At 48.9% G+C, this 27,866-nt stretch overlaps 1 protein-coding gene across 2 annotated transcripts in view; it reads left to right on the top strand.

Moving 5' to 3' along the window:
• The first annotated feature begins 1,543 nt into the window (after nucleotides 1-1,543).
• The window catches only part of LOC135917182 (uncharacterized), a 75,972-nt gene continuing 49,649 nt past the window's right edge, over nucleotides 1,544-27,866 (top strand). For both annotated transcript variants that reach the window (XM_065450688.1, XM_065450687.1), the window contains exon 1: nucleotides 1,544-2,971. In XM_065450688.1, the coding sequence (XP_065306760.1) occupies nucleotides 1,576-2,971 (1,396 nt within the window). In that variant the 5' untranslated portion in view covers nucleotides 1,544-1,575. The remainder of the gene's footprint in view (nucleotides 2,972-27,866) is intronic.

The following is a 27,866-nucleotide window of genomic DNA, read 5'->3' on the forward strand; positions in this document are numbered from 1 at the left end:
GATGTAAAACTTGCACTTAAGTGTCTAAATTTCGAAGGTTTTCGTGAACTTTTGTGAAATGTGAAAACTGTGCTTGCATTGGGCACATATGTACTATATATACACTTTATATTCAACACCCGTCGTGGTTGCTCAGTGGCTATGATGTTAGGCTGCTGAGCACGAGGTCGCGGGATCGAATTTCGGCCACGGCGGCCGCATTCCGATGGGGGTGAAATGCGAAAACACCCGTGTACTTAGATTTAGGTGCACGTTAAAGAACCCCAGGTGGTCGAAATTTCCGGAGTCCTCCACTACGGCGTGCCTCATAATCAGAACGTGGTTTTGGCACGTAACACCCCATAATTCATACTTTATATTCAGCAAATTACATTCCAGTAAGTTCAGCCGTTGCGTTTCTGCTTTGATGCAAGGTAATGTATCAAGCCATAGAGGTTCGTGCATTACTATAGAGGCAACTGTGGTGCTGGTGTCTACAGGAGCTGCGATCAGGGCGGTTTAGCCAGTACGGCAATTGCACATTGACAAGTGCTATAGAGTGCCCTTATGAATTTCTCACTGGCTAGTCAGCGCAGTGGACGCTTGGTGCGTTTCCGTTCGGACGGGCTAAGCCTCTGCAAATAGTAGCAATCGTGTGTGTTTGCAGAATATTCTGCTCTTAGAAAAGTATGCATTTCTCTGAAATTGAGAACAATGAAGGCAGATAAAGCATATTACTTTAGAGATTGAAGTAAGTAAGTAAATAATAAAGCCACAGGAACGTCTGAATCCACAAGCACGAAGATTAGACAACTGTGCACTAACAAACATTCTTATGGCGGCTGAACGATGGCAGCGCCAGAGTTCCATCTAGTAATTATTCAGTGTGACGTATTCTGAAACGTTCGCCGCCGCGAAAGTTTCGCCCTGGCCACGCCTCCGCCGTTGCGGCGCGCTCTGAATGGCTGCTTTGACAAAACCGGAAATTCAGGTGGCGCAAGTGAATTTCCGGTTTTGTCAAAGCAGCCATTCAGCGCGCGCCGCAACGGCGGAGGCGTGGCCAGGGCGAAACTTTCGCGGCGGCGAACGTTTCAGAATGCGTCCCTGGTAAGCCTATCGACATTTTCAATGGCCGATCTAGAGCCCCTCCATCGACATGCCACCCCCGCTTTTGCTGAAGTAGCACCAACCTATGATGTGCTCTGCCGTTCGCTGATTCGTTGCTTGCACCAGCTGCGCTTCCTGAATATCGGAAGCGTGCAGACGTGCTTTGCATCGGCTCCGTGATTTCAAATTTTCCAACCGTCCAAAATCTTCTGGTGCCACTGGGATCAGCGGAACATATTTATAAACATCAAGGGGATTCTACGGAACCGAACTTCGGTGAGCCGCAGTTTTAAGACCAACGAGAACCCTATTCATTCGGCCACGCCGACGGTAGGGTTAGCCCTAACACCGAACGCTGGCGCGCGGGAGCTTGGAGACCCGCAAGCAGCCACCGTCTCTACGGTGAGCTGTGGGGGTGACCCAGCCCGGAACGCTACGATCGCGGGAAATCCAGGCACCATTGCCCACCAACCCACCGACACCGAAACCATGGAAGTCGTATCCGAGAGTCACCCGAGACCCCTGCCTGACGAGGCCTTGCCTGGGCCGTCTCCCGTCCTCTCGGAGCAGCTCCACAATCAAGAATCTCAGTGGCAAACGGTCGTTTCCCTTCATCGGAAACGCGGTCTTCAAAAACAACAATCCACTGGTGAGCAAGACCCAGTCGGGCAAACCCCGCCATCGAAAGCCACACCGTTAGGGCTAGCTCTAACCCAGGCGCCAGCCGCCGCCGCGAAAGCCACGTCGCAAGCTACCTGCGAAGAGCGCGGAGCCGGAACACCTATTTCTGAAGACGCGGCTGCAAGGAGCAGGCCTCGCCGACGCGCGCCTCCACTCCCGCGCACTGACATGAAAATCATTATACGCCCGACCCCGGGCCTCATAGTTCGAAAACTACAGACCCACCAGGTGGCCAAGGCGATCGTCCAAGCCACCGGAGGTGCGCCGACCTGCAAGGGGGATGATTTCATCGTCCGCCTGCGACATGGCTCGAACATCATCACCGTGAGCACCCCTCACGAGGCCACGGCAGCCACCCTCATGAAAATTATAAGCCTCACCTTTAACGGACGATCACACCCTGTGAAGGTGTATCTATCAGCACCCGAGGGCCTGCTTAAAGGTGTCGTACACGGCATCGACGCAGGCACCGGCGAAGAAGAGCTTATGGCGAATCTTCGGGTCCGCACACATGGAGTCCGCATCGTGCGGGCCCGTATGCTTGGACAATCCCAGACAGCCCTACTCCACTTCGAGGGACCCCAGGTGCCTAGATTTGTGTATTACTACGGAGGGGAGATGCCTTGCCGAGACTACCAGCCGACAAGGCAGTTATGCTCCATCTGTAGAATCACCGGACACCGACCAGACGTCTGCCCGAACCCAACGGTTCGTGCGTGCAACGTTTGCAACCACATTAACCCATACGCCGGACACACTTGTGTTCCGAAGTGCGCCCTGTGCGGAGGGGCCCATCTCACCGCCGCAACAGAGTGCAACAACAAGCTCAAGCGCATTCCACCCAGATGGAAGTCTACCTCCACCACCACACCCAAAACCCAACGACAGCTTCGCCCGGTCACTCAGTCGACCAAGGCGGCTGACCTTCGCCCGCGATGGTTCAGCTCCGAGCGGGAAGACTCCGACTACTCGGAGTCTCCGAGCATCTACGGATCAGTCCGGTTCCAACCCAAGGTCCAGGTCCCGCTCCTGCTCTCGCCCCCGGTCTCACTTTCGGTCGCCCAGACGGCGATCTCGGTCGACGCCCAAACAAGCACAGCAGGCAGCACCAGCCACCGCGGCACTCAAAGACAAGGGGCCCCAGCAACACCACCGAAAGACCAAGGAAGCCTCACTCAAGAGGACTACCACCAAAGAACACGAGGTAAGCTGGGCAGCAGTAGCCTCCCCCTCGTATAAAAAACCACAGACGCCACCATCTGTTAAATTGGAACAGGAACTCGCCACCATGCGCGCACAGATACAAACACTCACACAAGAAAACAGACAACTCAAACAACAAGTGATACAACTCACACAAATACCACAAGAGATGGCTCCGCACAAAGACATCATTGACCTACAAACCCATGTCGATGCCATCCGCACCCAGATGCAAGCCTTCATGGACGCTACACGCGCCCAGTTGGAACAAATAACACAGACTGCAATACAACGCACAGATGCAGCAATAAAACACATGGAATCCACTGTAGATAGCAAGCTTAGGAACCAGCTTCACTCCATAAAACTACGAAAGACGCTACGACAGAACCAACGTTACTAGACTAGCTTCAGTTTTAAAACTCGGCGCCGTTGCGCGGAACCGCCACCCGCCCGCGCCTTCGTGGCGCTGCAGTCGCGCCCGGCTTCACTTCCTCACTAGCCGGCTACGCGGGCGGGCCGGACGAAGCGCGCGGTGCAGCGTATTGTGTGGTTCGTTGTTGAAGGCGAATTTCAGCAAGCATGTAATCCGCGAAACTGTAGCTTTCGCCGAGTTTGTTGAGAATATAAGCAGACGATGCCGACGTGCTGCGCACCTGGCTGCATAGGCGGCTATCGGAACGATGTCGACAGTTCGGCGCGCTGCTTTTTCTGTGCCGCCAGCAATGCGACGCTTCGCTCGGCGTGGAACAGAGCGATTCTGTTGTTGTTGTTGTTGTTGTTGTCCTGAGTGGCCGTGGCACATACCCACAGTGGGGGATTGGCCAAGAATCGGGCGGTTTAATTAGGTGCCTAAAATAATAATGATAACAAGGGAGTTAACAATTTAGGCGTGTGAGTTTAAAAGTAAACGTTTTGTGTTTGGAGAAAAAAAGAAATAATCAGATGAAAACCGGGTATAAGATAACAATAATAATAATAATAATTAATAAAAGATAAGAAATAAAAGAAAGCTATGGTTGGGAGGGAGAACGATCAATCTAACATGGAAATCGATTAGTTTCAATGAGGTAATTTTGGATCGCCAAGCAAACATTTCTGTTGCTGAACCCAACAATGGAGGCTCCAAAAGATAGGATCACAGGCACTGATAAACTCAGACCAATAGAGCGAAGCGGGATTTCGAGTAGTCGTTTTCTTATAATAGAAAAACGTCTGCAAGACAACAAGAAATGGTCGATTGTCTCCGCTTCGCCACAGAATGAGCATAGTGGTGAGGGGACCAGACCAGACCAGTGGAGGTAGAAGTTCAATGCAGGTATACGGCAGCGCAGCTTCGTGATGGACACTTCAATTTTCCGTGTTCGGCAAAAATCTCTGTTCCAAGGGTGCAGGAGATGTCCGTACTCCACAGAGTTAGTAATTTCGGAGCCTGATACTGACTGTATAATGATACTCCTGCGAAATCTAGCTGCAGTTACATAAGCAGTCAAAGGGCAGCAAGGAAGAATCGGGCCACTTATCGATGCCTTGGCTAGAGAGTCTGCAATTTCATTAATGATTAGTCCTTTATGGCCGGGCACCCAAATCAAACGCACGCTTCTCAAGTAACCAGGTACCAATGATTGAAATGTCCTCATCACGCGAGAATCACTAGAAGCAGTAAGGGATGAGCACAATGATAAAGAATCAGTAACTATCACGGCTGACGTAATTGATGGTCCTAATTTGCGTAATGCTAGCACCACGGCCATGAATTCGGCTATTCCTTGTGCCGACCGGCACACGCGCTCGTGCCACTGCTCCTAGGTTCATCGTCGTCTTCCACAGCTGGCTGCGTTGCCGTTCATCATTCCAGCGTAGAATTTCACTTCTGTCATCGTAATGGGGAGGCCGCGTTTACGGTGGGAGGGGCCATTGCTTAAGGCAGTATGAGCCACTCATTGTCTTACGTAACGGATAGATTTAATTTCTGAAGAAACTTAATTTTGAATAATCGCAAATCGGGCGAAGGCAGCTAATCACGCCTCCGAGCAAACTCGAGACGTCGAACGCAAGCGACAACGGCGGACTACGGGCATATCGTCAGTGACGTCGTTCTCTCCGTCGCAGCCGATTGTGTGTGTTACCGCATAATTCAGAAATACTTTAATGAATCCTCTAGATTAACCCAGTGATAAACACTGGCCGCACGTTTCAGCTTCGCTGGTTAACCATCTTCACGGAGTAGAAGAGCAGATGATATTTTTTTGTGTGTGTGTGTGGCTTGTGTGTTCAAAGACTGACCTCATCTTTCTTTTTGTTGCGCTTCTTTGGCGTGGCGAGAAGCCTCGGTGGGGATGAAGATCATCCTAATCACACCCTTTGGCCAAATGTTCAGGCTTCTGAGCCTAAACTGCGCGAAACGTTAACACGGCAGGAAAAAACACAGCTTCCGCGCTTCGCTCTATGCGTTTCTTTCTTTCGTGCAGTTTACCCTTATTACAGTATGAACCAACTTGCCCGATAAATCTTATTGCTGTAGGTGGATACCGCTTTCTCATGGTATCACTAATTCGGACAAGGGAGAACGCTAGCGAGCGTGAAACACGCGCAAACTGCCCGTCCGCACGGGCTGAAGGCTGCGGCGAGGCGTCTGCAGTGGAGCCCGATGGAACGGCGCTGCCATCTGGCGGCTGTCACAGAAGTGGCGACACCGGCTGTAAGCGCGCGGGCGGAGAGTTTTACAACTGAAGCTAGTCTAGTAACGTTGGACAGAACCTTTACAAGGCCACACCTGTAGCAGCACCGAACCAAATCGTAACATCACCGACCACAACGTCCAACAATGCCTAGACGATACAGGCAAGTCAAAGAAAACTTAGAAATTTGGCAATGGAACTGCCGTGGGTACCGGAGGAAGAAAGGGCTGCTGACACAATTGATCGCCCATTCCTCAAAGCCACCGGGGGTCATAGCCCTACAAGAGCCCGGTACCCGACCAACACTACATGGCTACGAAGAATACCACACAAGTCAAGACGACAAGTGGAAGGTAGCCACACTAGTAGACAGAAACATCACAACCATACAACACAAACCCACAGACGACGTGGACATACTACATGTACTTCTCGAAATAATATACAAAGGCAATCAGAAACAGAGCGCCTTCATCCTCAACATTTATTGCCCCTCCCCCCCCCCCCCCCAGCCAAAGCCGGGCAAACAGGAAAACTCTTTGGGGACAACCTCCGCCTCGCTAAAGACAGTCCCCTGGTAATCATAGGCGACTTCAACGCGCTCAGAACACGCTATGGGGGTACCAGAGGCAGGATTGGAAGGGTCTCCAGCTACAAACACTAATTGAACAATGTCACATCACACTCATCACAGACCCGAACATAGCGACGCGGGAAGGCAACAGCGTAACACGCGACACCACTCCCGACCTCGCCTTCATCACTCAAACAACGCGAGCCGAATGGCTCAACACACTCGAAAACCTAGGCAGCGATCACTACATACTAAACATAACACTACAGACTGGACGCCTACGCAGGCAGATCGGCACAGCTAAACTCACTGACTGGCGAAAAATCAGGGAAGCCCAAGAACAGGATGCCGACACAATCACGAACCTGGAAGACTGGTGCGACAATCTCCGTCGACATAAACAACGCCACACAAAGGAAATCGCCAGAACGGAAGAGACCCAAGAGGCGGATCCCCACTTACTACACCTGTGGGATGCCAAAAGGGGCCTTACCCGCCGCTGGAAAAAACAGAAATATAACAGGAAACTGAAGACGCGCATAGCACAAATAACAGCGGAAGCAGAAGAATATGCCATGCAACTCGCCTCAGCGAACTGGTATAGATTCTGTGACTCCTTCGGTGGCACGCTGGACACAGCCAAAACGTGGCACATCCTCAAAGCCATCCTGGACCCCACCAAAACCAAAGGAGAAGGACACAGGGCTCTGGAACGGTTACTACACACCTACCCAGGGAGCCAACAAGACCTCATCGATGCCATCAAGACCAAGTGCTACGGAGATCCCACTCCCACACAACCATGTAGAACACCCTACACAGGACAACCCATCCAACTAATGGACGAACCTATCACCGAAAACGAATTGAGAGAAGTCATCGCAGCCACCACCCGTAACACAGCGGCGGGCACGGACCAAATCACGAATTCGATGATCAGAAACCTGAGCGACAAGTCTATCTCCGCGCTCACGGCCTTTCTCAACCAACACTGGGAACAAGGTACGGTACCGGCGATGTGGAAACATGCACGAATAATCATGATCCCTAAACCGGGCAAGAAATTGGCAATTGAAAACCTCAGACCCATATCGCTCACGTCCTGCCTCGGCAAGGTGTACGAAAAAATTATAAACACGCGACTACAGAGACACTTGGAAGATAACAAACACCTGCCGGACACCATGTTCGGTTTCCGCGCAGGCCTGTCCACACAAGATGTGCTACTTCAAATCAAGGAAGAAGTCCTCAGTAACGTTTCCCGCAGCGGCGAACACGTCATCCTAGCAATCGACATCAAAGGGGCTTTCGACAACGTCAGCCACCAAGGAATCCTAGAAGGGCTGGCCAACACCAACTGCGACGAGCGAACGTACAAGTATGTTCAGAGCTTCCTGAGCCACCGCACGGCGGAGCTGAAGATGGGAGAGATCCAGACTCCAGTGTACATCCCTCCCTACAAGGGCACACCGCAAGGTGCTGTCATCTCTCCCACGCTGTTCAACGTCGCCATGATCGGTCTCGCAAGCAAACTGCAGGACGTAGCAGGTCTGCGGCACGCAATCTACGCAGACGATATAACGCTCTGGACCACAACAGGGTCCCTCGTTGAAAAAGAAGAACGGCTGCAAACTGCAGCAAATCTCATTCAAGATTACGTCGGCCAACGGGGTCTACAATGCTCCCCCGAGAAATGTGAGCTCCTACGAGTCTGGCGAGGTCGGGGTAACCACACAGTCCCCACAGACCCAACAAGAAGACTCGAGGTACGCCTCAACGGGGCCCTCATACCAGAGAAGCCATTGCTGAGGGTGCTGGGCATGTGGCTGCAGTCCAACCAGCGGGCCACACACACCTTTACACTCCTTAAAACCAGTGTCAAGGCGGTATCACGCATGATCTCCCGCGTAACATCCAAGAACGGAGGCATGAAGGAAAGGGACACCCTCCGACTGGTCATTGGCGTGGTGGTGAGCAGAATCACATACAGCCTGCCTTACTACCACCTCACACAGTCCGAGACAAAGCAGGCCGACACACTTTTGAGGATGGCTTTGAAGACCGCTCTCCGCCTGCCGATGTGTACATCGACTGAAAAATTATTGGCGCTAGGGTTGCACAACACCCTCAGCGAACTGACAGAAGCCCATTACGTCTCGCAACAACATAGACTTGCGCGGACTCGCACGGGCCGGCAGGTCCTACAAACCTTGGGGTTACCAGCAATAACAACACGAACCCAAGAAACCTGCTTGATACCTCGTCACGTCCAGGACAGGTTTCACGGTGCCCCGATACCACGCAACATGGACCCTAACCTACACTCCGGCAGGAGGAGAGCAAGGGCCCAGTACATGGAGAAAGCGTTCAGGTTCAGTACAACGGCCCGTTTTACGGACGCCGCCATGTATAGGACGAACAACAAGGGCGCAGTTGCAGTGGCATGCGACCACCGAGGCCACGTTACCTCCGCGGCATCGACCCGCCCCTGCACGATTACGGAAGCCGAAGAGCTGGCCATCGCGTTACCCATCCGCGAGGGCCTACACGCAAACCAACCATTGACGATCCTCACGGATTCCCAGCAGGCCTGTCGCAACTTCCTACAGGGTAGAATAGCAAGACCTGCTGCCCAAGTCCTAGCCGGAAAACTCAAGGAGGACTCTGAGGACTTCACCACCCAAACCATCATCTGGATACCGGGCCACACTGGCATCACGGGCAACCTGCAAGCCGACAGAGCAGCTCGAGGATTCGTACATAACCGAGCACTCATCACGCCGGCTGCAGCAGACCTGGACCCTGTCGACCTCGAGTATTCAGCCATCGTGAACTACCACAGAGGGCGTCGCTTGCGATATCCACCACCCCATCGAAACCTAACGACAGAAGAAGCCGCTGCCTGGCGTAGGCTCCAGACAGGCACTTACACGAACGTACACATATTACATCGGATACACCCCACAGCCTACAGGGACGAATGCCCATGGTGTGGGGCCACACCAACCCTATACCACATTACGTGGGAGCAGTGGCGTAGCCAGAAATTTTGTTCGGGGGGGGCTACGCCACTGGCTCAATATATATATATATATATATATATATATATATATATATATATATATATATATATATATATATATATATATATATATTTGCAGGTTGCAGCTCAGCCTCCTCCTTAAGAGGAAGCTTTAGCTCGGGTGCTCCTATTTAGCAGAAGCTTGATGTGGGTGAGTTGGTTATGCATACTTGATGAAATGAGCGCTACGAATACGCGGACGAAAGAACACATGTACGACAGACAAGGCGCTACTTCCAACTAAATGTTTTTTGAAGAAACAGAACTTTAAATAGATGCAACCATGAATGGCCCAACGTGACATCACCGCCTCCCTATCTCTTCAGAAAAGCTATCTCTTTTTCAGTAAGCGTCACTGAAGGGGAACTAATGCACGTGCCCTCGGCCTTAGCAATGTAAAAGGCTTCCAATATCTCCCGTTCTAGTCTATCTCTAGACCATGCCAGAAACACCGGGTTTCTGGCATGGTCTAGAGATAGACTAGAACGGGAGATATTGGAAGCCTTTTACATTGCTAAGGCCGAGGGCACGTGCATTAGTTCCCCTTCAGTGACGCTTACTGAAAAAGAGATAGCTTTTCTGAAGAGATAGGGAGGCGGTGATGTCACGTTGGGCCATTCATGGTTGCATCTATTTAAAGTTCTGTTTCTTCAAAAAACATTTAGTTGGAAGTAGCGCCTTGTCTGTCGTACATGTGTTCTTTCGTCCGCGTATTCGTAGCGCTCATTTCATCAAGCTCCTATTTAATACATGTAGAAGGGGAATTCGTTTTTCCCAGCAACCACTTCACCAAATTTGAGGAGGTTTATTGCATTTAAAAGAAAAGTTTAATTCTAGTGACTACTGGCTTCAAATTTTTCATTTAGGTGGTCAATTATTTATTAAAAATTGGCCAAAACTGAAAATTTTCAGGAAACGAAACTATCAAGTTTAAAACTCCGTGACTCAACAATGAAAAATGATATCACAATTCTGTGAATTGCATCTAATAGTACATCTACAGCGGACAAAATAGAAATGTTACATATGAATCTCAAAAAAATTTAGCATTGTGGAAATACGGCTTTTGCAGAACCCTTGTACACAACGTAACCAATTCACGTGGGATACAAATTGACACAGCAAACTTGTCCGCTTTGACTGTTATAATAAATGCCGTTTACAGAACCACCATATCTGTTCTTCATGCATAGCTATTAGTTTGTAAACGTTGTGCTTCTATTTTTTCTAACTTTCGAATTTTCCAAAACATATTAAACAACATTCAGGCCCTAAATCGAAGTTCTGTTTCCAACAGACACTAGGATTTAACCTTCTCTCTCAAATGCAACCAATTTCAATAAAAGCGATTAGCAGGGTTATCTCAGAAAAGCGTTTCTGCGTTTTACAAGTATTTGAATAGGCCGCGTCGGATTGAGCCAGAGCTAAAGCTTCCTCTTAAACAATTTATCGAGGGATCGAATACATGAATAATAACTGCATTGTCATTGCCAAAGATGCTGCAAAAGAATTCTTGAAAGCTACGCACTGTAAATACAAGTAAAATATGTATTTTTTCATAAAATATTATGCTCGTATGTGCCAAAAATTGTGCCCAACATAACTGACGTCAATGCTTCCATGTTTTTTGTCTATTTATTAAGTAAAGAAAATATCACACGAACTTCAGAACTATATCAGTTCGAAACCAGGAAAGCAGTGCATGCCGCTGATATGAAAAATTAAAAGGCAATGAACTGAACAAGTTGAGGACAAATATGTTAATGAAACTTTGTCATTCAAGAACCATGCTTACATTCTTGTATATATGCAATGGCCAGTGAAAAATCTCATTGACGCTGTCGTTTGTTCCAATGTATTACGCAGGAGTAGCTGTCCCTTGTCGTGTATCGTGAGTAATTGCACCGAAGTTATAGTCGCGACAGAGAGCACGTATAAAAACCAGGAGTTCTGCAAGATATATGAGGGCAAGTCAAATGAATGAGCCAACAACGGGGTACTTTATTCAAAAGTAATCTTCATGAGAATTTAGACATTTGTCCTATTGACTAACGAGTTGCGTGATTCCCGTCTTATAAAACTCCTTGGGTTGCTGCTTCAAAAAGTCTGTATCTGGTTCCCTTGAGCTGTTTTTTCGGTTGCCCCAAAATGTAAAAGTCGCAAGGTGACAGGTCTGAGCTGTATGGCGGATGTTGCAGCGTTTCCCACTTGAACTTTGCCAGTTTTGTATTAACCACATAAGCGACGTGGGGACAGGCATTGTCGTGGAACAAGATGACCCCATTCGTCAATTTTCCACGTTGTTCGTTCTTGATTGCGACACGCTGCCGTTCTGGCGTTTCACAATATCGGAAACAATTGATAGCCTCTCAAGATTTAACAAATTCTATCAGTAATGGACCCTGTCGATCGAAACACAAAGTCAACAACACCTTTCCAGCGGAAATGATAACCTTTACGTTCTTTGGGCGTGGTAAATTCGAATGTTTTCACTGTAAGCTTTGCCGTCGTGTTTCAGACTCGTAGTAGTGGCACCAAGGTTCGTCCCCGATCAGAATATATATATATATATATAGTCGTCATGCTCATTGTGATACCCGATCAGATGAGTCAAGGCAGCGCGAAACTTCTCCGTCTTCTCGCGATGGATAAAAATCTTGGGGATCCATTGCGCACCAAAGAGCCGATAACCGAGAAGCTCATGAATTATGGCGTGAACCGAACCGTGACTGATGTTCAGACGGTCTGCCAGTTCATCGATGCTTATCCTCCGTTCTTGTTTCAGCAGCTCATGAACCTTTAAAATTGTGTGGGGGGTGATTGCTGTCAGGATTGGGGGCTCAATCCCATCGTCCGTGGTCCTTTGCCAAGATTGGAGTACGGCATGAATTCGAAGGTAGCTGGCCCATGCCGTTGTCCAACTTATTTACGCTGAGATCGTTGATGAAGTGAAGAACTGTTTCTCATCGAGAACGAGGAAAAGGGTTTATTTACAGAAATTAAATCAGTCTAACATGACTGCTTGAGAAAAAGAGTATCAGTCCAACATGACTGCATGAGAGAAGTGACTCAGTCTAACATGACTGCTCAAGAGAAGTGTCCTCAGCATTCGCACAACCACAGTTTTTATACACTCGGTCCGCCGGTCATACGACGCGGCGACTGTTCGTTTACTCATCACCAACTCGCCGCTGCTCTGCAGATCAGTTTACAGACACAAAGGCACACACATTCCGAAGCCCAAACGACGGCGTTGGCGGGGTGCCGTTCCGGGAATTATCTGCGCCGATCGAGGGTCGCTCGTTGTTTTGCGCCACGCCGAAGCGTGAGACGCACCAAAATACGTCGTCCCCACGGCAGCTTGTCCATGCGTGTCAAATCAGCTCCGCGTTGGGGAACTCCGGAATCATTGTTCACACACGCCGAACTAGTTCCGTCACAATGTCGATGGGGCGGGTGGAAGGCGGCGGATTCCAGCGCAAAGGCCGCTTCTTCGAACGCCTCCCAGCTGCAGCGACGGAGAGGGGGAGGTGCGCGTCGTGTCGCCCTGTCGTAACTGTGTGGCAATCTTGTTTCGCAGCTCGCCATTCTTAACATTGCACGATGGTTTTGGCCCGGTCTTGGAATGTCTTTGCAACGTCCTTTGAACCGTTTGCTCCAACGCTTCACAGTGGTCAATGAAATGCAGTGTTCAACGTACACGGCAGTCATATGGTGAATAATTTCTGTTTTGGAAACACCTTCAGCTGTCAAAAACTTCGCGACACCGAGCTGTTCAACTTTTGAAGTTTCCATTATGTGACACAACCATATTCAACCCAGTGTGTGAGAGCATTAAAGAACATTTATCTTCACACCTGCGTGTCACTTTTGTAAATGAAACATGCCGTTCTCCTACGCACATGCCTCGCAGATAATGAACCGAACCATTATTGCGCGGTTAGGGTAGGCTCACTTCCATTTCACTCGCCCTCGCACATTAGACATGCAAAGATACAATGGGATATACGAATGCGAAAATACGGCTTGATAAAGGACAAAAAAGTGTCACTGGAAACAAAGTTCACTGCATGTATACACAAAACCTCGCGACAAGATATTTAAGTATACGTATAAGTCTCCAATGTGTCCATGTATGTAAGAAGAAGTAACTGTATATAATGCGTCAAACAAGGCAAATAAACATGTTGCACAATCATAGATTCACAGAATCCTAGATTCCGCCCCCATTCCATCCACTCCCCCCGATGTATTGCGCGCGACGGAAGGCGGCGCGCTTGCTCCCCGCTTTCCTCCTTTGCACACACAAGACTGAGCCACCATCGTAGGCTCACCTATTCAACCTCCCCTCCTACGCTTTCACTCGCACATACAGTATGCAGCGCGTGGTCACGATGTTATCACCCTTGGACTTTATACGAAACATGAGGGCGATGGCAGGAATGCGCCTGGAGTGTCCATATAATTGCTTTCGCAATAATATAATAAACGTATCCGGCAACTGAAGCGTCCCGTCACCCATTACTTTCCGCAAAAGAAGTATCAAAATCGAACTTTTACCATGCGACAATTCGCTGCGCCGCAACAATGTATTTTTTTTTCTGTGAGGCGGAGGCACCGAAATGAAAAAAAAAAAAAAACGCATAGGAAAGTATGTTGGCCAGAATCTAATGCCTACTTCGGGCACGTAATGGGGCTACGGAAGGAATACCGAAGAAAACATGAGACGCTTGGTCCACTGAGAACCATACGCATACTGCTCAGTATCCTACAGCGGCGAAACAAGACTTTCCGGATAGGTTCCGCTCAAGGAATGCGGTGCAATCCTTCGAGTCCCCACAGTGATGGCGGCGAGCGACCATTGTTTTTTTTGTCGTCTGCTAGCCAGAAAGCGTCCAAAACTCTGTCCGGTGAAAATCCACTCGGCCAGAGCAAACCGAACGCGCACCGAAGTGCACCGCACGGTGGTCGGGGCCATACGAGAAAAACGTATGCGCTCTGGCTGGATCTGGCAGCCCGCGGGTAGGGTAGCAAGAACAAAAAAAAAAAAGAAGAGGCTCAATGTGCTCTCGCGAATAAAAGTCAAAGTAGAAAAAATAAATAAGAACGTAGTTACTTTGGCTGGCTTTAGTGTCTTGACATGGATGTTCTGGCGTAGGTTAAAAAAAATTTTCATATTTTTTTATGTGACATGACGGCACAAATGAACCACCCCAACGCTTCGTCTCATTGGACCTCGCTGCCTGCTTTGTCAACTTGTCTGCTAGTGTGTTGATCTGGCTTGTCTCGTTGTATGTTCCGATGTAAGACTTTAGAAAAATCAATAGACCTTTGGCGTCAAATGTTTATAACAACATTAAACCTACAAAGTTCCGCAATTGAAAATCTAAAGCACAACTTTGGAAATGTCAATGCACCTTTCACATCAAGAGCTTATGAGATATATACCCATAAAGTGTCGCAATTGATATCCATGCGCTCCATAGATTCCGTGGCCTCAGTGAGATGCCGCGGCGAGCCCACTCACCATCAAAGTGCCCTTGAAACTTTGTGCTCGGATGGGACTGCTTGGCGTTATGTGACTCCCGGTGTATGGGCGTTGCCACGAAATCCAGCCCGAGTTTGCAATCTTCGCGGTTAAATGTCTTTTCGAGCTTCAAAAAGACGTTCTAGACAAAATCCAGAGTGATTTCCCGCGCCGGGGGACGCTTTGGTCGGCGGTGCATGGACAGCACGAAAAAATTTCGGGGGGGGGGGGGCTGAAGCCCCATAAGCCACCCCCCCCCCTGGCTACGCCCCTATGTGGGAGTGCACACAACACAACATAGAACACCCAGACACGAACACAACGAGGGAGCAATGGGAGGCACTGCTGTCCAGCTCGGCCCTCGACGACCAGCTCAAGCTGATTAAGAGAGCTGATAAGATGGCAAGAGCCAGCGGAGCCCTGGACTAAGGGCCCCGACCATTAGCGGTTTTTCTGATTATTCTTTTAATAAAGTTTATCTATCTATCTATCCTGAATATCCCCGATAATTCCTGTACCTCTACACAGCAGATGCATCGCTTCTGCTCTCAGCCAAAAGCTGAATCACCTTTTGCATGACACTAGAGACTGAGGACATGAGTATTGAGGAGGAGGTTAGCTTGGTGGTACTTATGCTCCAATCCAATTCCGAATTTACTATTCAAATACATGCAAGGCACAGAAGCACCGTATTTTCTAATGAATAATGTGGCCACAATTATAACGTGTGGGGCGATTTCGTCACTGAAAAAGGAAACGGCATATTACGTTTACAGTACAACCTCGATCATACGTTTCAAAACATAATGCCAGAAAAACGTATTAACTGAGAAACGTGCCATCCGAAGTGACTAAATTGACAAGACTGACAAGACTGTAGCATACATCTACGTAGTGCGAATCGTTACGCACGAGACGCCATAGAGTTTCTCACTACATTACCTAGAGGGAAATCTGGCGCTGCTGCGCTGTGGTATGTATGGGAATGCCGGTATATTGTGGATTCGGATTGGCATCGTTCTCGTAGAGACAGGACAACTTGAAGACGCGCTTGGCAAGTACCGTTCCGTCTGTCACAATGATTCACTTTCTACTAAAACAGCACGTGAAAAGCTGTTTTAGCTTTATTATTACGCGAAAACATGTTTTATTTAACTATGAGAACTTTTTATTGTGTGTACAACTACATGTTACATAAAAAATATCAGCGGGCCGCTAAAGTTGGAGGACAGACGACAAGGTTCGCGCTCGCTTTGAAACAGTTGGTCGTCTGTTCTTGCTTTTCTTCGCTTGGTCATGCATCGTGGGTGAGTAAAGATGTAATATGCGTTAATGGAAACATTTTATGAAGATTTTACTTTGAAAACGCGTTGTTTGCGTAGCCATATCCACGTTTTAGACGAAGCCTCTTACAACACGAGCCAACAAGAGCCTCGCACGGTGCCCCCTTAAGAAACTTCCATAGACGGTGGCGCCAGATTACCCTCTAGGTGTTATAGTGAGAAACTCTATGCGAGACGCCGACGCGCGTCGAGCTGGTAGGGCTTCGGTGGCCCTAGACACCTTTTGTTGCTTTCCTAACGCATAGTGTTTTGACGGCGACGAGAAATCGAAACGAAATCGAGCTGGTGGGAACAACTCCCCCTCGCGTTACAACACCGCTGGGAACAACGCTCACATCGCGGCACCTTCAGTTGGGAACGGTGGCTGGCGCGTTTCGATTGTCGCCTACTAAAAGCGTGCAGTACGTTTCCAACGGCACTACGCCCCACGCACTGTAAAACAGGTGAAGATGCTTATCGCGTTAGGGTTGGCGGTGATAGCTGTGAACGTGGCGTTCCGCGACGCCGAAAGAGATTTGCTGACGCCACAGACTGAACGCCGGCGTTTTCACGTGATACGCGCGGGCGAGTATAGTGTGTGCAGCGGTGCTCGATGGATGGATGATTGAGGCTCAATTAACCCTTTGAATCGGGCGGCGGCGGCGCGCGCCACCTAGCCTTGAATGGTACTATATGCATGCATACCTATATGTATTTACTCCTTTACTTTTGCGTTGATATTAACCACCAATCAGATAGCCTCAGTTTGGTTATTTCTACTCGTTCAAAGTCTATTTTACTTTCACTGTCTTGAAAACCCAAAGCTTTGAAGAGTTCCCCGTTACATTCGACTGCAGTATGAAGTTGTTTACAAGCAAGTATCAGGTGTTCAGCCGTTTCCTCCACCTGTCCACACGCCCCGCACAACGAATCTATCTCCTGGTATATGGCTCGGTATGTTTTAGTCCGCAGTACACCTGTCCTGGCTTCAAACAACAATGAGCTTCCCTTAGCGTTATCGTAAATATTTTCTTTAGCCATTTCTTGCTTAAATGTCCTGTATGTCTCTAATGCCGATTTGGTTTGCATCTCTGTTTTCCACATACCCCTCTCTGTCTCCTTAACCTTTTTCTTGACGGATGATTCCTTACCTGTCCCCCCACTGCTGCCCAAGTATTTGCTTGTCAATTTTCTAGTTCGCTTTCTCCACCTTGTGTCAACATTCCTCGTTTATAAGTAACTGAAAACCTTCCTAGCCCACCGCACTTCCCCCATTTTTCTCAATCGCTCCTCAATTGCTACCTTGCTACTAGCCTTTCTGCTCTCGAAAGAAGACCATCCCAGATACCTCTGTACCCCAAGATTCGGTGTCTTGCCATGTGCTCCCAGAACGAGCCTACCCACACCACGTTGCCCAGTTTCCAGCTGTTGCCGGGTCTCTGCTCTCATACGAACTGCATTGGCAAAAGTCAGGCCTGGAACCATTACCCCCTTCCATATCCCTCGTACTACCTCGTACCTATTGTAGTTCCACAGTGCCCTACTCTTCACAATCGCTGCACTTCTGTTACCTTTAGTCGTTAGATATTTTTCCTACTCTGTCAGCTCGATCGCGCGCGCCTCGCGCCTCCTCTTGTTTACACGGGATATAGCGGCCTGAAAGCGTATCGTACTATCGTGGTCTGCAGCAGGGAACGGCGGCGCGTTAGGATTATCGCGGCGCGAGAAATGGTGCGACTTTGCGTGCGATCTGTCGTAAGGCGCGTCGTGTGCGACTTGCCGCATACGACGATTCGGGACACGTGATGCGAGTGGCGCGTAGCTCCGCCCAGAACCGGGTGGACGATTTTGCACAGAAAGTGAAAGGAAACGTGTTTGCACAGCTCTCTCATTTTAAGCAAACGATAACGATATAAACACGTCTGTACGAACACCGTAGATACAGTGTGCTAGAATAAAGGTATTCTAGCACACTGTACCGCAGACGTGCTTCCTCAGGGCCGCGCTCCCACGGTCGGCTCCGTCGACAGCCGCCGATGGCTAGGAGCCGGAAGGCCCAGCTCGCCGGGCTGTCGAATCCCGAGACCGGTGGCGCTTGCGACACGGCCGCATGCAGCTCGTAACGAAGTTGGTTAACACAACGTGCACACAATTACGTCACGCTTAAATAGCAATACATTTGATCGGTCTTCGCAAATTCCTCGTGTTCGCCCGGCCAACATGCTTTCTGCAACTGCTGAAGGAGTTTCCGGGTCAGGTTTCGTCGATAGCGGTGCCGCCGGGTCTGTTCTTCGTAGCGATTTGTGCTCGCCGCTCCGAACTGTAAAAACACCTTATCTTGGTCCGATTTTGCGCGGTGCTAAGAATGCATTCATTCACCCCGACGGACAATACACTGCTCGTGTTTTCATCGACGGCATTCGCCACCACATCGAAATTATTGTGCTTCCTACGTGTATTCACGTCTAATGAATACATTGTTGCGCCAAAAAAAGGAAAATAAAGACTTGGGAGGGAGAGTATGAAACGACAGATCGAGCGCTGAACTTCAACTGATTGTATTCTTACCAGTAGGGGCAAACTCCCCGGTTTCGGTGGCAGAGGTAATTGGCGCCATCTCTGTATTGGGCGAACCCGAAAATTCGCTTCTCTTGCATGGCCTCGGGGATCGTCGCGCGCACGCGCGCCGATCCAGGTGGCCGAGTCCTTCCCCCCAACTCATCTCCAATCGCCCTCCCTCGTTACTCCCTCGCAACTCCCTCACCTTCGACTGTCTCCGCGCGCACGCCAAGGTCGATTCAAATAGGTCGCGAAGCTTCGGGCGAAAAGCGGTTCAGTACAGATTGTCACCGACATCAGCATGGGGTGTTATCGGAGCAGCGATCGAAGCGCGACTATGTTTGCAGGGAACAAACATTGGGAAAGAAAAACGCGTTTTTTAATTCAAACGAGACACAGATTCATTCAACGAAAATAAAATTCCTAGTCAATTTTATATATTCGTGATGAGTTAAATAAATAAGTTTAATTTTATTATTATTAATAAATGCATTTCCTTTCAGCGCCCATCGCTACAGGGGGCGTTGACGCCACTATCACTCGCAGTGCAATGCACGTCTTGAAATGGGCAGAAAGGCGCACTCGTATCACCTGTTGAAATGCGCCCCCCTCATAATTTGTGCTTTCTTGCTTGTCGAAGTTTGTCTGAATTTGGTGACGCGGGTAGCTTCATTGCTTCTTAATCTGTTCAGTCAAAAGTAGTGAGTTACGACCGCCAGATAATTGTGCAGTTGTTTTGTGTAGTCGTGCGACTGCGCTGGCCGACGGACTTGGCATCCGACAATAGGATCAGCTCTTTACACCTAAAGCTTTCGTCGGCCTCCAAAGAAAGTATGTTCTGCGCAGGGATGCGATTTCGACAACCGTACGGCTGGCCTTTTCCTGCATCGCTTTCCACTCTGAAAGCTCGAAACGCCCATCAAGTCGAATGGCGGGGCATTTGAATATATAGCTCCAAAGGAAGAACAACAAAACAAATTTCGCGCCTTCGAAAACAAAATGACGTCACTTCTGCTTTTAACGGACATGGCGTCACGTTATTTTTTCTTCCGCCAGAAGTGTTCCCACCACATACAGATGGCGCTAAGCCCCATGCGCGAACCGGTAGAGTCACTGGGAAAAATTTTTTCCAGTGACTCTGAACCGGCGATGGACCGCCATGTTTTGAACGTATGGGCTCCAATGGAAGCTTCGCTACCAGGTATATTTACCTTGCGGACGCCGTGCGGCCCCGCCGACCCAGCGCCAGCTCAGCCCGCTGCTTGACGTTTCATGTCTCGTTATCTGCTTTTATCGCGAAGCGTGTGCTGCTGTGCGTTGACCGGCGTGGATAGTTTCGTCGGTTTCGTGGTCCTCGGTAGCCGTGTGCTTGTGCTCCGCGATGTTTCACCCGTTTCACGACTCGTACCGCTCGTGCATAGTGCAGTGGTACACAAATGCCTCAAAAACAAGCCCTGCAAGGTTGCTCCGGGCGCCTAGAGACAACACGTGCGCGCTCACACCCAAGGACATCAGAAGGCACATGCAGTACATGAACACAGCCCTGTCCATGTGTGTGCTCCATGGGGCTCCGGAAGTCGTTGCGCCTTGATTGTGCTACACTTGCCTCTTCCCGCTAGAGAAAGCTGACAAATAGATGTTCTTCCTCATTGTCACCTGGTCCATGACTTGTGTTTTTCTGTGCCAAGTCTCATTCTGGAACTTCAGTAACTTGCCCAGCTTTCCATAGTGCCCTCAGTGCTTTTTCTGTGTGTCACGTTCTACAAACGTATTAACAGCTGAAAAATTACTGTTCGTGTTTGTGTACTATCTCAGTAACCGCCGATGGGAAAACGGCGCGAACAACCTACATGTGTAGGCATGATACGCTCTTTTTTCTTCTGGAAAGCGTGAGCATTGCAAGTGTGCTACATGCAGATTTTTTGCAGTTCGTGTTTATTATACAAAGGAGTGCCCAGTAGGTACGACTTAGTGCCTTAAGTGACGTAATTTTATTGCTAAGCATTGCATTCGGGTCGAAAGAAAAGTCGTGTTGTTGGCTTATTTTATCTGGTCTTTGATTCAGGAATAAGCCTTTCTGCGAATGTTTTCCATGTGCTGCTGCAAAAGCCGACTACCTTCTGTTTCCCTTGCCACTGTTACTCAAGTTGTGGCCAAGTGCAAAATAATGTGATAATGTTGATACAACGCCCGTCGCACATTTAACGTACTGTCTAATGTGCTTTTTCTGGCGTTTTGACTTTTTCTCAACGCGGCTTATGCTTGGACACAGTCCAGCCAACTTGCGTGGCGCCGAGAAAACAACTGGCGCACCAAACCTAGTAGCGACTTTCTTCAAGTTGTGGGAAAGCTTGTGGACGTATGGCACCACTGCGGCTTAATTTGCATCGTTTTCGGTCGGGCCTAGGCGTATGCCTTTTTCTCTGCACCTTCTGGAGCAATATTTTTGACACCGCCCCAACGACCGAGCTCGGGTAGCCGGCTGTGTGTAGCCTCGCCAATTGCATATCAAAGCTAGCCTGCATCGCGTGAGGACACGACTTCATGAGATCAGATTCAAGGCAAAGAGTGGCTATTCCTATTTTAACTAACTTTGAGTGTGCCGAGTCGGACGGTAGCAATTTCTCCTGGGCACGTTGGCTATACTGCCAACATTCTTGTCAAAAACTAAAGACATATCTAAAAACTGAACAGTGCCATGGGAAGGGATTTCATGTGTAAATAGCATGCCCTTCCAATGTAGTCTAAAAAAATCTAAGACCTGGCTAATGCAATGGTCAACGGTAAGATCATGGTTACTTTTCAAAAGAATTAAAAAAAAATCATCGACATATCTAAAAGCCTTAAGGTAGAACCTATCGTCAAAGGAACTGTGCAGGTCGCGAACAATTGACGCCAAGAAAATGTCACACAGCACAGGAGCGACGCAGGACCCAATGCATATTCCTTGCCGTGTAACATCCAATTCGTCGTTAAAAGAAATAAAAGTGGACTTTAAATAAAATTGCAATAAAACCACTGAATTGCCAATGGACATGCCCACTAGATTCTGAATATCTACTGGGCCGTTGCGGTCATTGCAAGAGGCACACATTTCCTGTTGAGGCACTGAGTACAACAAATCAACTACGTCTACAGAAAAGGCGTGTGCGTTAGAGACGTTTCCTTTCGGGAATTGAATTACATCTCTAGAGCTCTTAGTCGTGAAAGGATCAGCCACTTACACCGATGTCAAGTTCTTTAAAAGAAACTGGCTAAGTAAGTGCTGCCAAGAACCTTTCTCGCTTACGATGGCACGGAACAGAGTCTCTATTTTCCTTTTTGGCGCAACAATGTATTCATTAGATCCCAACCAACTCACCCAGCAACAAGTTAAAGTTGTATTCATGAACTTATCCTGGGCTGGGACTTCCTACATTCTGCTTCGGCCGTCATTTCATGTAGAGAGAAAGTTGTAGATATCACGGATACAGCGCTCGCACCTATCACGGACACTTCATCTTCATGCTTGAATTTGGCTGTCGCTGTAGATTATACGTCCTACGTCCTGGTCACGAAGACGTTGTAGCCGTCACATCCAACCACATCACCAACGGAGACGCCCTAGTCGATCACCCCTTCTCCCCGCTGTACTTCTCGCGGAATTCTCATTGCCACTTGCCTCGTCCGATTTTTCACGTGACCGCGCTCTTCTCTCGGCCTGCAACAAAACCCCAGACCCTGTGATGTTGCCCAAAGGGATGACTGTGCCAACGCTTGCCTACCCTCAACCCATCCCTATCATCACGCTTCTTCATCGCCAGCACCAACTTAAGGTTTGGATTATTCTTTCGCTCTTCCAGCTGTCATCGATTATAACTTAACAGCTGCTCAGTCCGAAGCCTTACTGGCTCTCTTGGCGAAGCACAAGGCCTGTTTCGACAGCTGTTCCTTTGTGTTGAGCCAGACTTCTGTGGCCACACGCCGCATCGAAACCGATGGTTCTGATACTATACAACGCCGCTCTTATCGTGTATCGCCGTCCGAGCGGAAGGTCATTGAAGGACAGGTTGCTGACATGCTTGCGCGAAAGATAATATGGCCTTCATCTAGCTCCTATGCTTCTCCTGTGGTTCCGGTAAAGAAAAAAAGATGAGTCCGTTCGCTATTGCGCCGATTATCGAGCGCTAAATAAGATCACACGCAAGGACGTATATTCCATACCTCAAATTGACGGCTCTTTGGACACTCTACAGAGGGCGGAGTATTTCTCCAGCCTTGATCTTCGATCAGGATATGGACAAATTCTGATGAACGAGACAGACAAAGAAAAGAATTTGTTGGCTACACCGGGTGGACCTTATGAATTTAACGTGATGCCTTTTGGCTTTTGTAACGCTCCAGCCACATTTGAGCGAATGATAGACAATGTTCTTCGTCGACTAAAATGGGAGACCTGCCTCTGTTATCTGGATGATATTGTCATCTCCTCCAACTTCAGCCAAAATCTTCAATGATTACACGAAGTTCTCAAGTATCTTGCGAATGCTGATCTCCAGATCATCAACAACAAAAGAATGCACATTTGCAAGCAAAATTATAAAACTATTGGGTCCCATGGATCGTCTCAAAGGATGACATGCATCCAGCCAGACCCTGAAAACATTTACGTAGATTCCTCGGCTTGGCGTCCTAGTTTTGCCCACAACTTCGCTGCAATAGCGGCTCCTCTACACAAGCTAGTTGTTACCGGTGCCGCTTTCACATGGACTGAAGACTACGAGTCGGCTCTTCAAGCTCTCGAGCACCATCCTTACTTCCGGCCCAATTATTCTCCCCTTCGATGACAGAGTTCCCACCATAGTTCATATGGACGCAAGCGCACAATGTATTAGAGCACTCCTTCTGCAACGTATATACCACGGCCTCTAAAGAGCAAGTTATAGTATACGCCAGCCGAACACTTTCTCCAGCTGAGCGGAACTACACTATCACAGAGCAAGAGTGTCTGGCTATTGTTTGGTCGATTCAGAAATTTCGTCCATACCTTTACGGCCGCCACTTCACCATCGTCACCGACCACCATGCTCTGTGTTGGCTGTTATCAATGAAAAACAACATGTCAGGACGCTGGATACTTGGCGAAGCCCAAGGACTGTTTCGACAGCTGTTCCCCTGTGTTGAGGAATATGACTTTACAATAACATACAAGTCTTGGCGAAAATCATCACGATGCAGACCCATCGTCTCGCTGCATACTCTCGCTCTTTTCCTATAACGCGCCGTCGTCTTACCCATCACGTCGTTCCGACGCCACACCTGCCTCATACCAGCTCTCGGTACGCTACTGCTTACGTAACGTGAAAGCGTATAGCGTTAATGCCATACGCTTTCATCACGCCCCGATTTCGTCTTGCTTCAGCGGGCCGACTCCTACTGCCGAACTCTCTTGGATCGCCTTAGTGGATTCACCGACCCACCCAACAGTCGCTTGCGACGCCAGCTTTGACAATTCCGCCTACAAGATGGCGTGCTACACCGCTACGTTTACCACCTGACAAGTAGCCAGCGGGTTTCAGTCCTACCTCGCTGTCTTCGCCTTCGAGTATGAGAGGCATTTCACGACGACACATGGGTGGCCACTTAGGCTTCCACAAGACCTACGACCCGCTGACCCCCACGTCCACCCCCACGCCCACCCCCACCACCACCACCACAATCATCATCATCATCATCATCATCATCAAGACCATCATCAAGACCCGCTGTTTCTGGCCTGGCCTATCTACAACGGTGGCCAAATACTTTGCCTCTTGTGCGTCATGTCAGCACCGCAGACGCTCGAAATTCCCTCCTGCCGGTTTACTACAACCTCTCCCTCGCCCGGACGCACCTTTTGAATTTGTTGGCATTGATTTATATGGTCTCTTGCCTTTGACACCATCCGGTCACCGTTGGATTGTCACTTCGGTCGACCATTTAACAACATATGCTGAGACTGCACCTCTTCAATCGGGTACCGCTTCTGAGGTCGCTGACTTTTTCTTGCGCTCAATCGTTTTGCGCCACGGGACTCCTCACGTTCTACTGAGTGACCGTGGGAAGGTGTTTATTTCCCGAATTCTATAGGAAGTTCTTCGGGCCGCTGATACCATGCACAAATCTACTTCTACCTATCAACCGCAAACCAACGGCCTTATTGAGCGCTTCCAACGCACACTGTCTATTATTTCCATGTACGTCCATCTTGACCACACTGACTGGGATAAAATTCATCTTTTTGTGACGTTCGCATATAACGCTTGTTACGTCTCAACACGGCCAAATGCGTTAATTTGACGATTGCCACGAGGCGGCCCCACACATCCATCAGCGCCTATCCAGGACTCAACGCAGCGTTGACGCCGACTGTTGACGGGTCCATAAAAGACCCCTACCGCTACCTAACAGCCTGAACTAATGATGAAGACGGCCAACGTCAAATGCTACCGTGGGAACGACTTCACCCTTGGATTCCCAGGTTACTATCCTGTCCCCTGTTCCATATACCATCGGAGGTGAGAATGCTTCGGAGGTGGGGGTGCTGAGGAACGATGATTCGACGATTGTGATTGGCTGCCATACAGTCATCAGATTCCCTAGTCGAGTCACCTAGGGAAGATGACGGTATTAAAAGTGGAAACTTGTCGTGAAGTGGGGCCGACGTGTCCTGATGTGAACTCGGACGTTTAACTTGCTCCTGCATGGAGTGGGCTTCCGTAACTGAAGCTCTGTAACTAATGTCAAATAAACCTTTTTTCCTTCATTCCTACTACTGGACGCATTCCTCGATGGGCTTGGTGGATTGCTTGGCCTAATGCCAGCTCGAGTCGTAGCAAACTGGTAAGCAGCGGTAAGATCAAAAAGGAAGTCCTAACGATCTGGGATTGGCAGACCTGTTAACGTGGCTCCGGGAGACACGAACTTCAGAAGATCGAGCAAAACTACGGACGCAAGAGCGACTTCTGCAGATCCGAGATCGGCAGACCTTCTCTTCGTGGCTCAGGAGGCACAACCGTCGCAGCAACGGCGTGGAGTCATGGACGACTCAAGGAATCTGGAAGGAAGAGCAGCAGTTGGCAGTTCCATGTTCCAGCCCGAAATTCGTACGGCGATTGACGAAGTGGGTTTCGATGAGGACGAGCTCACGGATGCCTCACGAAAAGGAAGAGAAAGAGCGCGAGAGGATAGAAAGAGCGTAAAAGAAGGAGCGCGAGAGGAAGGAAAAAGCGGAAGGGATGGAGCGTGAGCGGAAAGGAAGAGCAGAAGAGAAGGAGCACGAGAAGGAAGAGAAGGAAAGACAGGTAGAAGCAGCGCGAGAAGAGGCAGCATCAAATGGAGCTCGCGAAAATAAAACTAGAGGAAGCGACAATAGCGCGCAGTGCGGATGTGGCACCGGCACAAACGGAAAGCGTGAAAATGACGAGTTTGATTCTCTCGCACGAAACAGGGGATGACATCGGTCTCTACTTGATTAATTTCGAACGAATTTGTGAGAAACAATCATTTCACCAAGACACGTGGCCGGAGCGGTTGCTGGCGTTGTTGCTGGGATAAGCCTCGCAAATCGTAGCCCGACTGAGCGCAGCCGAAGCAGGCGCGTACAGTTCAGTCAAGTCGGGCTTGCTCGCAAGGTACAAGCTTTCCACAGAGGAATTTCGGAGGAGATTTTGTTAGGAAAGAAAGAAGCCCAACGAAAGCTTTGCTGAGTTTGAGTGTAGCCTGAAGGATAATTTTTCAGAGTGGGTGAGAGGAGCACAGGCAGATAACGACAGTATGCTGTCATATTTAATCTGCTTAGAGCACTTTTACGAGACCCTGACCGATAATCCAGTTGCAGCGGTAGCGTAGAGGTAGAGCATCCGCCTCGCGTGCAAGAGGACCGTGGTTCGAATCCCGGTTCCGCGCAATTTTCCACCGGATTAAAAAAAAACAACCCGCGTGTAATGATAACATTGCATAAACAGGCCTGGAGTGCGGCCTGATCCCGGTGACCAGAACCGGCAACGGACTCCCTCACCAGAGCAGGATTGGCCACCCTGGTGCAGTACTTGGGCACAACCTCCTATATGACTACAACAATCAAGCCCCGGCTCTCAGTCCCCAGCAGCTGCGAAGCAACTGACCACGGCGGCGGTCAGACCTGCGATGCAGCAGAGGGTGCTACTAATCCCTGGTTTCGGACAGGCCGCCATTGGAATGTGAACCTGGCAACTTTTAACGCTAGAACGTTATCTAGTGAGGCAAGTCTAGCACTGCAAGAATCAGATGTATGCGCTAAGAGATAAAGCCGGCAATATCATTACTAATATGGATGAGATAGTTCAAGTAGCTGAGGAGTTCTATAGAGATTTGTACAGTACCAGTGACACCCACGACGATAATGGAAGAGAGAATAATCTAGAGGAGGTTCAAATCCCACAAGTAACGCCGGAAGAAGTAAAGAAAGCCTTGGGAGCTATGCAAAGGGGGAAGGCCGCTGGGGAGGATCATGTAACAGCAGATTTGTTGAAGGATGGTGGGCAGATTGTTCTAGAGAAACTGGCCACCCTGTATACGCAATGCCTCATGACCTCGAGGGTACCGGAATCTTGGAAGAACGCTAACATAATCCTAATCCATAAGAAAGGGGACGCAAAAGACTTGAAAAATTATAGACCGATCAGCTTACTGTCAGTTGCCTACGAACTATTTACTAAGGTAATCGCAAATAGAATCAGGAACACCTTAGACTTCTGTCAAACAAAGGACCAGGCAGGATTCCGCATAAGCTACTCAACAATAGACGATGTTCACACTATCAATCAGGTGATAGAGAAATGTGAGGAATATAACCAACCCTTATGTATAACTTTCATTGATTACGAGAAAGCGTTTGATGCAGTCGAAACCTCAGCAGTCATGGAGGCATTACGGAAACAGGGTGTAGACGAGCCGTATGTAAAAATACTGAAAGATATATATATAGCGGCTCCACAGCCACCGTAGTCCTCCATAAAGAAAGCAACAAAATTCCAATAGAGAAAGGCGTCAGGCAGGGAGATACGATCTCTCCAATGCTATTCAAAGCGTGTTTAGAGGAGATATTCAGAGACCTGGATTGGGAAGAATTGGGGATAAAAGTTAATGGAGA

Source organism: Dermacentor albipictus, chromosome 4 (assembly GCF_038994185.2).
Source record: "Dermacentor albipictus isolate Rhodes 1998 colony chromosome 4, USDA_Dalb.pri_finalv2, whole genome shotgun sequence".
NCBI lineage: Eukaryota > Metazoa > Arthropoda > Arachnida > Ixodida > Ixodidae > Dermacentor > Dermacentor albipictus.